Source organism: Corvus moneduloides, chromosome 3, assembly GCF_009650955.1.
Source record: "Corvus moneduloides isolate bCorMon1 chromosome 3, bCorMon1.pri, whole genome shotgun sequence".
Taxonomy (NCBI): Eukaryota; Metazoa; Chordata; class Aves; order Passeriformes; family Corvidae; genus Corvus; species Corvus moneduloides.
Window position 1 is genome coordinate 115,670,723 of NC_045478.1, and position 12,883 is coordinate 115,683,605.

A 12,883-nucleotide genomic window follows, 5' to 3' on the forward strand; every position below is an offset into this window, starting at 1 on the left:
TGCTTGGTTGGCACATGTTTTTAACGAGTTGGATTAACATATTTTGCAAATAACAAGATGTTACAGCCAGCTCACCTGACTGGTCTTTTCTCCACTTTTGCAGGATTTATAGGGAAAAACTGCGGGAATACCAGTTTAAGCGACTGAAATACTTCTATGCAGTTGTAGAATGTGATTCTCCTGAAACAGCCAATAAAATTTATGAGGAATGTGATGGACTGGAATTTGAAAGTAGCTGCTCTTTCATAGACCTGAGGTAGCTCCACTGGTGATATTTTTACATGTTGGGCCAGGGAGGGTGAATTAAAGGCAGTTTATAATAATTTGGAGTAAACTTTATTGACTTCACTCTGTAAGCAAAACAAGATATGAAGATAAATTGCGCATCCAGTGAGTTGTTAGGTTTCCCTTTGGTTCTTCTTTCTTCTTTTTGACCATTTTTATTGTAATATGGGAAGTTCAAGAGGATGTCTGCGTAGAGAGATTATTTTCAGAAAATCCAGATAAAATGTTCTCATTACATCTTCAAGCTTTTGGTACAATTAAGTAAAGTGATAGGATTCAGGAAATGAAACAATGCACTGTTGCTTTTTTCTTTTTTTCTCCCCAAGGGTCCAGAAGTGGCTCTTTTTTGGGATTCCTTACCACAGGGCAAGATTATTGCTGCTGTTGTCACAAAGCTGCAATAGATGTGTTAGCCCTTGTGAATGAGCTGGATGCTCTGGTATTTCCAAAGTCATGTTTGGGGAAGAAAGGATTTTAAATTGTGGTTTGCTTTATTGTTAGTATTTCCTTTTGTTGCAAAAAACCCCTTTCAGTCTAAACAGAAAAGTTACTAAATCATAAAAAGTTGTGGCAGAAGCCCTGTTTGTCTGCTGGGGCCTCTGTTATGGACACTCTTGGAAATCAGTGAAAGTTAAGGTTTTTTTTTGCTTTGAATAATTTTCTAGGGGAACTTAGTTACTTTGCTTTGAACCATTTTGGAAAAGACATCTTTGCTAAGTGAACATGTGAACATGTGTGAACATGTAAACATGTAAAATGTGTAAACATTTTAAACACTGGTAATGTTTTACAACAAACACAGGTATTTGAAATTCTCCAGTGATTTTCCTAATCTTCTGCTTTGTTAAATTTTAATGTAGACTACTATTTATCAGATTACATTTGCAAAGATTTTAAAAAAATCACAAGTAATTCCTCATGTAGTATACCAAGGTTTTTGGTTTTTTTAAACTAAGTTCTTCGGTTGCTACTCATGACTTTGGTCTTTTAAACTTTTTTTTTCCTTATTCATTATAATTTTCAAGATGTACCAGGCTTTCCTAAAAGGCTTGGAATTTTTTTTCATCTGTTTCCAAATCCTCTTTTATTCGCTTTTTTCTTTTTAATTTTTAATATTAAGATGGTTCTTAAAACAAAGAAAAACACCCAAAAAACCATCTGCAACCCTGTTTATACCAGACTGAAAATTGAAATACTTCCCAAACAGGGTGTTGTTATACACTGAAAACCTGTGGAGCAGACCTGCAGAAGCCAGGCAATGAATCTTACATGTGTGGAGTACTGTCCATTTCTTTTGTTCCCTTTTCAGGCTTACCCCCTTTTTATTTTAGCTAATTCTTTCATGCTGATGTACCATACTCATGAAAGCTTAGACTGTTTATACTATGCAATTTCCCAATGTATTTGAAGAATAACACGTTTTATTTGCCTTTAAGATTTATTCCAGATAATGTTACATTTGATGATAAGCCAAAAGATGTAGCCTCAGAAGTGAACATAGCTGCTTATAAGCCAAAGTACTTCACATCTGCTGCTATGGGAACATCAAAGGTATCTTTACAGTGTTTTTGTAATGTTTTTCTTACTTGTTTAGTTTTGCTGTCAGCTTTTGAATGATATATGTACTGGGGAAAAGATTCCTGATTATCTTCACCATTTCAAAATAAAGACATCAAATGTATTAAAAGATTTAAGCATGTTATGGACCCACAAGTTGGATTTTAAAAGAGATTGGGCTTCATTTTATCTCTATGACAAGTTGCACATGAAATTGCTTTATTATTTACAGTTAAATCTTTTAATTTGCCTAAAATGGATGTTAGTGTATTAATCGGTAAGAGCCATTTTGGTGGTAATGCCAGGCTTCAACAGTTGCTTCCCCTCCTTGTAGCAATTCATTCCTACTCTGTCCTACTGACAGCCAAAATTTCCATCTGGCCATGAAATGAACCAGATTGGAGGAGTGATTAGTTGAGAAATAAGAACTTTCTGCTGGATCATTTTTCAGTCAGATCTGTTTCACGTTCTGGTTGAGGGTGCAGTTGCGCAAACACTTTCATTGTCCCCATTGCAATCTGCATGTGATTCCACCAGTGAATTGCTGCTGGAAGAGGAAAAGAGAGGGGTTGGTGGCTGCTTCAACACCAGTATCTGTTGCCACAAAGGAAATTTGGCTTACAGAGGTTTTGTGTTGTGGGACCTGCTCTTACAGAACCATTCAGTGCATGAGGAGATCTCTTCAGTTCTTCTTGTAGTTCAAATTCATTGAAACCGACTGTAGAATAAATTCCAAAATGTTATAATTAAATTCCTGTTACTAAATGGTTATTATAGTGAGTAGAGAGCATGACTAACAGGTTTATATTGTGTCTTGAATGGAAGGTATAAAATAATTTTCCCTAAAAAGACAACATTACAGTGTTTAGTTTTAGTGTTCCAGCTTCTACAACTGGCATTCTTATTTTTAAGGTAGATATCACATGGGATGAGACAGATCATGAGCGAGTAACATCACTCAGCAGAACTTTTAACAAAGAGGAGCTTCTTGACATGGATTTTCAAGCTTATTTGGCTTCATCGAGTGAAGAAGAGGAGGAACAGCAGCAAGGTACTTTGGTGATAAATGTACACAAAGTCATTAGCTGCAGGGTTTTAAACACAAATTATTTAAATATTTAAATGTTATATTTATAGAAAATGCTTTGAATGTCATCTTTTACAAGGACAATTATATTTGTTGCATAATGATTGAGCCTGTAAGCAGAATCACTAAATGGTTCAGACTGGAAGGAACCTAAAAGACCAACTAGCTCCAACACCCTGCCACTGGCAGGGACACCTTCCGCTGGACTACAGTAGTTGCTTTCTGAATAGGAGCTTGCACCTCTGTGTGGAAAATAATTTTCTTGCTTTTTTATTTCTCCTCCTACCCCCTTTTTTCTTTTTTTTCAGGGTACCTTGGTATCTCTTTGTCAAGTTTGGCAGTATCTGCTTCTAATCTGTCCATTTCTGAGATAAATTACAGACTCATAGAAGTTGAAGTGTTTCCTTTTCAGAGGAAAAGTCCTAGTTTGAAATGCAAGGTGGTTAATGACTAAATGAACAGGGACATCTTTCAAGTGCTTTTTGATTCATGTACTTCTTAAGAATATAAAGAGAATTTCATCTAACTTCGCAAGGTACTTGAGTCTTCTGCATATGGTGCACCAGTGTTTAAATTCCTTATTAAATTGCTTGTTTTCATTCTGAAATGCGTCCTGCTCTTAATAATACCTACAGCCTAGATTACAAGGCAAATAAAATTTCATTAAGCCTTAATTAGGTCTTTCAAACAGATCTTAAAATTGATTTATCCCGCATTAAAGCAGCTTGCTGCAAGCAGAGATGAGCTTGGAGCATGCAAAAAAACATTGCAGTTTTTTTTGGTTGTAGAGTTGGGAAATCTTGTGGCAGAAAACTCAGCTTGGCAATATATTGGCAGGGATAATGTCCATTTGTTTCTCATCTTACATAAAAACTCACAAACTGCACTGTTGTGAGCTTTAGTTTCTCTATCAATGCTTAGTGAAGTCTAAAGGGGAGCAGGGGATGCAGAGTAAAGCATTTCCATCTCCTCTCACATACAAGGCTACCATGATGTTAAAGAACAGCATCTATGATAGGGTGGTGATGAAAGCTAATATCCATGGGAGCAACACTTCAGAAATTTTAAAGAGTAAAATTCCATTTCTGGGAAGGAAAAAAAAATGACCTTAAGTAATCTTATCACACTAATAAATTTTAAACCTGGAAATGTCTAGATACAAATGATGTTTTGAAAAGTAAGTTATTAAGAGAGGAATTATGTTGTCATGTCTTTAATGTGTTCCTGACGTTTTATCCATTCAGTTATGTGATACAAAACAGGATTCCATCTGTCAGGGTTCCATCCAGCAGAATTATGTGGTGCTATGCACAAATGGGAAAAATCAATGTCAGCTGCTTGAATGGAAATGTAGGAGTCTGATAAGGAGGGAAAAAATGTCCTGGACTTCTATTTGTACTTTTCAAACTTATTAAAATGTTTTATTTATAAACAGGTTTTTGTTGGCCTGTTCTAATTTTTTTTTTTCATGGAATTTTTTCAACTTAAAATATGTGCGTCATGAATGTTAGTATTACTGTTAAACAACAGTTCTGTGACATCAGGGATTTCAGTGACCTGGAATGTTGTGGTTCACAGCACAAAATTTCTCCTTTACATTGCTTCTGAATTTTCTGCTACTTGGGTACATTTATCCCAATTAGGAAGTGTTTGTGGCATTCATTAAATCCAGTCCATAATTGCTATTTTGACAATGAGCACCAGTGACTTAGTGTATGGCATTTTAAATATGCTTCAAATTAAGCATTATGGGGTTTATGTCTAAGCTTTTCATCTGTTTTTTTTTTATCTTTGCAAGAGCAACATCTTTTCTGCTGTTCTGCTTTGCACAGCACACGAATACTGAAACAGAATATATGATAAAATACTTTTATAGGATTTTTTAAAATTAGCTGGTCTTGATAGAATCATGGAGTCTCAGAATATCCTGAGTTGGAAGGGACCCATGAGGACCACTGAGTCCAAGTTGTGACTCCACAAAGGGCAGCCTAAAAGCTAAACCTAAGAGTTGTCCAAACACTTACTGAATACCACCAGGCTTGTAGGAAACTCCATGTAGATCCCTGCTCTCCTCAGTAGGAATCTGAGCAGGAAGCCCAGCCTCCTGTGGTATTTGACTTCCGATATAAGACTCTGCAAACCCAGTAGGTCTTTGTTTTGTGCTGCTGCCCCGATGCCAGAGGTGCACAAGTGCAGAGAAAGGAAATGTAGTGGTTGGGAGGGAGGAGTTTTTGTTCAAATAATGCTGCTGAATCTTATTTTCAATAATTAAGGTTAAATAGAGTCAGACCAGATATTAAATCTTTTTACCATTCTGAGAACTATTTGGTGCAATAACTCATGACTATATACATAAATTTAAATGCATAATATAGCATTTTATTAGATAACAATACAGCCTTTTTCTCTTAAAGATGAACAGTATCCACATGTGTTTATATTTGCTAGAGCTATTACAGAAGACTAAGAAATGGAGGGTGACAGAAGTAGAACATGCAGTTATTTATTATTGTCTCTGGAAAGAAGCAGCAAGAGGATTTAGCAGTTTATGAGTTGGCCAAGCCTGGGTGGAATATCATGGGAATTTCAGAATACAAATACCACAACCTGATTATTTTCTTTCTGTGAAGCATCAGAAACTGGATACAGCTGATGCAGGTGTTGGATACTTTTCCAAAGCATGCTTGCAGGAGCTGTTGGGTTGGGTTTGTTTTGTAATTAAAGGTGCTTGGAAGGCCAATAAGGGTCATGTCAGCATTCCTTCCAGGAGGTTCGTATAAACTGTGGGAGGTGTCCAGTAACTTGAAGAACACATCTCTGTGTGTTTTTGCAGGCTAGTGAGTCCCTATTCAGGACTGACTCTGATTGCCAGTGTTAACCTTGGCTTAGGTCTGGCTGGCTCAGAGGCATGGCTCTACTGATGCCAGGTCACCTCTGCACAGACAGCTGCTGAGAGGCTGCAGCTACAACACTCACCTGGTTTGCAAGGGGAGGTTTAAAGACCCGGTGCACATCCCTCAATGGTTAGACTACAAAGACCTGAAGGAAAATGCAAAAAAAAATCTAAGAAAATGCCATAAATTAATGTTTACCCTTCATTTACTGTTATCTGTGTTTGCATTCTCTTCTTCTAATATCTTTTCTTTCTGAAAAATCTTACAAAAAGGCATCAATTCTGACAGGCTTTGAATAAACTTCATTTCATATTCTAAATTTTTCCATTTTTTTATTATCATTGGGATGACCTAATGGGATTTGCACAACTCCATGTTCAGGAAGTGCTTAGAATGTGGGAAAATGGGTTTAAACCCCAGTGTTTTCTTTGTCATTATTTTCTGGCTCAAGACTGAGTTCAGCACATTTAATTTTTCATAGCATGCTGTAGTGCAGTGCAAAAACCTCTACCTCAGACTTGATTCTTGAATACTGGAGTGTGAAGCATTTAGTTTTAATCCTGTCGGTCTACATGCATTGTAGGTATTGGGTTTTATTTTTTATCTATCTGAATTTGAATAACTACCCTGGATAGAATTGAGACATTTAAGGCAATTTTTATGGTATGGCCATCAGCATCCAAGTCATTAGCTGAGTTTTCTGCTTTGCCATTACATCATGGAAAGAAAATTCCCTCTCATCTTTAAAAAAAATTCAGCCTTGCAGCAGACCTCTTGTCAAATGTTATATCTGCTACAAGTTTTCTACTGCCTTTAGTTTTTAAGGCTGAGGTTTTTTAAAAAAAGGAATCATCTACTCAGCTATTGCAAGATAAACTACGAACACAATCTCTTCACAACCCTGTGATTACAAGAACGTGATCTCAGCTGCCAATCACCAATTTAACATATTGAGCCTCTGCATGTGGTTATATTTTGTATTAATGTCATCTTTTAAAAACAAATTGTTGTATTGGAATGTTTCTGACCAGCCTCATGATTTGAAATTCATTCTTTTTAAATCTTTTAGCACTTCTATTACTTCTTTCTTTTGAAAACAGTAAGAATATACTTTATTTTATACTCTAGATTTCATCAGTTTTTGCCTTTTTCTCCTTCCCAGGTTGATTGTATTTCTCTTGCAGTGCAGCGGTTAATGCCCCAGAACTTTTTGGTTTGTGTGTTTTCTTCAAAAAGCCTTTGAACAAGCTGTTGGCAGAAAGCATTGCTGCCTTAATATCCATCAAAGTGGTTCCTGATGTTGTGCAATACAGCGTGATACTTGAAAGCTGCTGACAAGGTTATTTGAACTCTGAGCAAACTTTGAGAACATACTCAGCTCACTTTCCTTTCTTGCATCTGTTGTCAAATGTGCTTTATTTGCTTACAGATTTAAAAGCTCCTACAGTTCTTTTGAAGGCGATGTTGAACATTTGTTTTAAAACTGTTAGTTTTGACAGAAGAAACACAACTTCTATCTAAATGAGAAAGAATGACAATATGCATTGGCACTTAAATTTCTCCTAGCAAAATGAGTGATAAATACAAACTGGTAGCCCCTTGCCTATCAAGGTTCTAGGGATCCTCTTTTGGCTCAAAGATTTCTTCAGTTCCCATCCAGTAGAGCTTCTTTCTCAGGACACTAGGAAGAAGAAACAACCAAATGTCTTCTTTTTCTACTTGTCTTCAAAACATAGTTGCCTTTTGCTTTCTGAATGAGCAGATGCTTCCTTCTTAGATCTCAGCTTCTGATGAGGAAAGTGGAAAAGCAGCTGCAGCTGACTGTCCCCATGTGCCGTGCAAAAGATGAGCCAGCAGGGAACGAGCCCAGCCTGGCTGAACAGAGAGCTTTGGCTGGAACTTAGGAAAGAAAGGAAGGTTTATGAACTTTGGAAGATGGGGCAGGCAATTCAGGGGGACTACAAGGGTGCTGTGAGGTTATGCAGGGAGAAAATTAGAAGGGTCACAGCCAATCTAGAATTTAACCTGGTTACTGCCGTGAAAGACAAAAATTGTTTCTATAAACACATTAGCAGTAAGAGGAGAGCTAAGGAGAATCTCCATCCTTTACTGGATGCAGAGAGAGGCGCAGTGACAAAGGATGAGGGAAAGACTGCAGTACCTAATGCCTCCTTTGCCCTCAGTCTTAAATAGTAACACCAGTTCTGGGTACCTGAACTGGGAGACAGGAACAGGGAGCAGAAAGAAGCCCCCTTAATCCAAAGGGAAATGGTCAGTGACCTGCTACACCACTACTTAGAGACATACAAGTCTCTGGGGCCAGATGGGATCCACCCAAGGGTACTGAGGGAGCTGGCAGATATGATATGCTCACTTAGCCACTTTCCATCATTTTTCAGCAGTCCTGGATAATCAGAGAAGTCCCAGTTGACTGGAAGTTAGCAAATGTAATGCCCATCTACACAAAGTGGTGGAAGGAGAGTGCAGGGAACTACAGGCCTGTCAGCCCAGCATCAGTGCTGGGGAGGTCACGGAGTGGGTCATCTTGAGGGCCATCATGTGGCACCTACAGGACAACCAGAGGCTCAGGCCAGTCAGCACAGGTTTGTGCAGGGCAGGTTCCTGCTTGACTAAATTAATCTCCTCTTATGGCAGGGTAACCCTCTTAGTGAATGAGGGAAGGGCTGTGGGTATTGGAACAGGCTGCCCAGGAAAGTGGCTCGATCACCATCCCCAGAGGTATTTAAAAGCCATGTAGATGTGGCACTTGTGGACATGATGCAGTGGCAGCTTAGCCATGCTGGGCTAACAGTTGGATTCGATGATCTTAAAGGTCTTTTCCAGCCTAAATGATTCTGTGATTCTATGAGCAGTAAAGATTTCTGCCTCCAGTCAACAACCAGCTTCTTGCAGTGATGGAATGGGGCGAGAGCACTGCCACACCTCAGTTTTAGCCAAAGACCAGACTTGGAACTGGGACACATTTCTGGACACCAGTTATGCTGTCCACTCAATTCAGTACTGTAGGAAGCACAGCTTTACTGCTCATCCAGAGAAAAAGAAAAGATGACCCTGCCCCAAACCTAGGTTTCTACAGTTAAAGGAGTTGCAGCATTTTTCAAGTCTGTTTTCACTGAAATACTCGTTTAAAAGCTTATTGTAAGTAACATTTTAGTTGATTTTTTTCCTAAAAACAAGGAAAAAAGAAGTCCTCTTTTCTGTCTTGCTTCATTTGTTCATTCAGCAAGTCACTGAAGATTAAGGCATTGAATAATTATCTCTTTTGCTGTTTGTCAAAAAGCAGCATTTTATTTTCAAAATGCTTTACACCACTGGTTTCAGAGATTTAGGTACTATGCTGGAAAGGACTCTAAAACTAATAATTTAAAATTACAGTGAAGGATGCTGTGCCCCGTCAGTGATTTCCTTTACTGGACAAATTCTCTTTTGTCTTTTCAGATACTATTTTTATTTCATCTAAATAAGGGAATTCTTAAACTGGTTGTTCTGTGGGGTAATAACAGATGAAAATATTTTATATTATCTTTTAGAAGTAATGTGTGTGTCTTAGGTTTGTTTCCTAAAGATAAACTTCAGTTGCTCACTTTCTTGAGGCTCTCTGTGATAACTTTGCTCTCTCCTCTTAGATGGTGATGTAGTTAATGAAATGGAAGATGACAAACTGAGGAAAAGCCAAAAAGACGATGAAGAGCAAATTGCCAAGTACAGAGAACTTTTGCAAAGTATCCAAGAAAAAGAGAAAAAACAGGAAGAAAAGGATATAGGAATGGAGATTAAATGGGTTCCAGGTAAGGTTTATTTTTTTTATTTTCCTGCCTTGGAGGATATGCAATATTGGTCTGCTGACAGGGATATAGTGTAAGGTGCTGAATTTATAGTAGGAGAAACAAGCCCTTTTTTTCCCCATAAATTGAAATCCAGATTGTTTACAGTGAGGGAAATAGAAGAAATAACATGTCTGAACTCAGTTCCTCAGCTGTAAGTTTCTCTTTATTTTTTCGCCAGGATTTTTTGTACTTGCTTTTTCAATTATCACTTTATAGACTTTTTTTTAAAGTAGAATTCATGTGTTTGCTATAGATTCATAAAACATACTTGCACTTTTAAAAATGAAAACCAGTATGATTTGGAAACATAGTGTATAATTAGAGGAGAGTGGTTTGGAAATGTTGCCTGCAAAATGCTAAAGATTTGGGGGAGCAGAAAAGGGAAAAGTCTGACCTTCCAGTGAAACTGCTCTGGGAGAAAGCAAAGTACCAGGAAAGGCTGGGGAATAGTGACATCCAGATTGACATCGGAAATTAATGAAAGGTAACTTCACCATATAGCATCCCAGCAGAACTCATCCTGACAGCCAAAAATGAGTGTCTAGTTCTTTTTTTTTCTTTATGACAAAAAAACCACTCAAACTGAATGCTTTCCCTGAGGTGTAATGAGCCAGTTTAACAGCTCCCTATATCCACAAAGGGAAAGGTTTTCACTGTGGCATCACCTTGATCCTGGCCCAAAGCTCATTCTGACTGCCTGTACCAGCCTTGGCACTTGGTAGATGTCCTTGCAAGCCTAATTTTGTTCGCTAAAATAACAGAACTACTCTGGAAAAGAAAAAATCTGGATCTTTTCCACTGAGTTAGCATGTCAGATAGGCAGATGTTCAGAGGATTAAATGGTGCAGCTGAAAGACTAGGGAAGTATGACATTCCCTTCTTGGGAGCAGCAAGGTGCAGCAGGTGTGGGACTGCAGCCTGTGTCAGGACACAGCCCTGATCTCTTACTGCAAGTAGCAAGACCAGACACATACCAGAATCTAGGCCCTTCACTGCTGATGGGAATTCCCAGCTAGGAATGCATATCTAATGATATGATTTACACAAATATTATTCTGAGTTCACTCAGATAACTTCTGCTGAACAGAAGTTCTGCTCAGTTTGAAATACTCTGGTCTGTAGCAGTTCACTGAAATGGACTAAACTGAACGGAACAATTTTATTCCTGTTTCTTCATAAGATCTGTGTTCTAGAGGATACACGGGCATTAAAAATAGTTGTGTGCTTTCAATCGTGCTTTTGTAATTCCAGTAATTTCTGACATGAATTCTGTCAAAACCCTTTTGGAAAAGCATGTATCATGCAGCCGGGACAAGTGCTCGCTGACACAGCGTTGTACTCCATCTGTCCACTGTGTGTCAGTACTTGCATTCACGATGTTGCTCACTCAGTAGTTAATTCATTGTGTCACTGAGCATTCAAGGCCAAGGAGTTTTCATGCGTACGTAGCTTTGTAAGATTTCTACAGAGATTTGTTGCCACCTTTCAGATTGAAGGTGGAAGCCACAGATGAACCAGTTGCTGCTAGGAGTGTGTTTTGTATTTATATATATTTGTATTTATATATATTTGTATTTATATTTATTTATGTGTTTTTCTGTTGGTTTTGAAAAACACGTTTGGAGGTTGTTTCGTTTGTTATGCATTCTGTTTTTTGAAGAATTTTGCAAATTTTATGAAAGAAGTTCTCTAAATTTAAAAAAGCTTGGGTACCTTAATGTGGTAACATAGTCAGGAATCTAGAGCAAACCCTTCATTTTAGGAGATGGAAAATTGTTTTAAGGGAGACCAAAGGAAACTCTTTAGCCTTGCTTGCCCTGGGAGAACAAGAAGTTTTGTAAGAGGCTGTCTTTAAGACTGTGCCTTGCATGTTACGAGTAAACTGCATTGACATTTAGTAGAAATGGAGTTTTAACTGTAGTAGAGATGGAATCCAGTTCCTTAATGCATGGGCTCCCTGTTTCTTTGCTATGGAACTTGACTTTAGAAAATTGGATTTGTTGCATACTTATACCTAGTCCAACCCCTTCCTGACTGCATCTTCTTGTAGGACTCCTAGACTTTTGCCATGTCCTCATCTCTTTTGAGGGAGGGATGGTAAAAAAACCCAAACAAGCAAACAAAAACCCCCTATCTTGATAAATTTGACTGACTTTGTCTAAATTTAGCTGGATGTCCATGCACAGGGTCAGGTTTGTTCATATAATTTTGGGTTCAATGTGCATGTGTGTACAATGAATTTTACATGGGTAGTTTATAGTATTTAATGTTACTTTAGCAACTATGGTTTTACAGGATATGTTAACATTTCCTCATTTCTTACCCTGAAAAAGTAGAGGATTATTGAAGAGCAGAGGTTTTGGAAATCATAGACTTGTTCACTTGCCTTTGTTAGAGACAGTTCACCTCCACAAGGTCAACAGTGCCACTTCTGGCTATTGACCCCTGCAATACGGTTTTGTCTGAAACCCAAGTCCTAAAAGGGAAAATGGGTGTCTTAAGTTTGCTTTTGAGTCAAAAATTCAGCCATTACTGATTTTAGGCAGCATTTGGAGAAGAGGTCCTGCACACCTGAAGGGGATATTCTTTTATATATGTTTTTTATATGGTGGAGCATAGGCAGCACATGCTGAACAGTAGTTTATAGCTCTGGCAATATATACATGCTTGAGGTTGTGCTTCTTTATGGGAGGGAGGAGCATTAGTTGTTATTTTTTCTTGAACAAATGTGCTTATTTAAATTTCAAAACCACTTATGTTCAGTTGGAGCATTCTGGACATTCAAAAATAGTTTTTGTTGTAATCTCTGAAGACTCCTAATTTTTTTCAGAGCTAGTTTATGTCTGTTGAAATATTTTTATTATCGAGTTCTGCCTTAATGCGCTTGACTTATTGCAAAATATTTTCCTGCCCAAATGTTTAATACATGGAAGAATTACAACAGTTAACTCTAGGAAGTTTTTCAATTGAAAGGCAGATATTTGAATTAATTTAAAATTTTGAGTTTTGGCACAGTCATTTACACATGGTTATAGAAAGCATACTTTGTCAATGATTCAGTTATTCTTGAATCATAATAGTTTTAAATAAACCACAGTGCCAGCAAAAATAAATTAGATGTAGTTCCAACTCTCTTTGGTCTGTTCTTCTAGGCACAAAATCAGTGTTATATTTAAGCATCCATCTGTTTTCTTAATCATATCTGATTTAAG

General features: G+C 37.7%; 1 protein-coding gene across 2 annotated transcripts in view; it reads left to right on the forward strand.

Moving 5' to 3' along the window:
• Window positions 1-12,883, forward strand: part of ESF1 (ESF1 nucleolar pre-rRNA processing protein homolog) — a 31,800-nt gene that overhangs the window by 6,191 nt on the left and 12,726 nt on the right. For both annotated transcript variants that reach the window (XM_032103647.1, XM_032103648.1), the window contains exons 6-9: window positions 104-256; window positions 1,722-1,836; window positions 2,755-2,893; window positions 9,471-9,632. In XM_032103647.1, coding sequence (XP_031959538.1) covers window positions 104-256; window positions 1,722-1,836; window positions 2,755-2,893; window positions 9,471-9,632 — 569 coding nt within the window. The remainder of the gene's footprint in view (window positions 1-103; window positions 257-1,721; window positions 1,837-2,754; window positions 2,894-9,470; window positions 9,633-12,883) is intronic.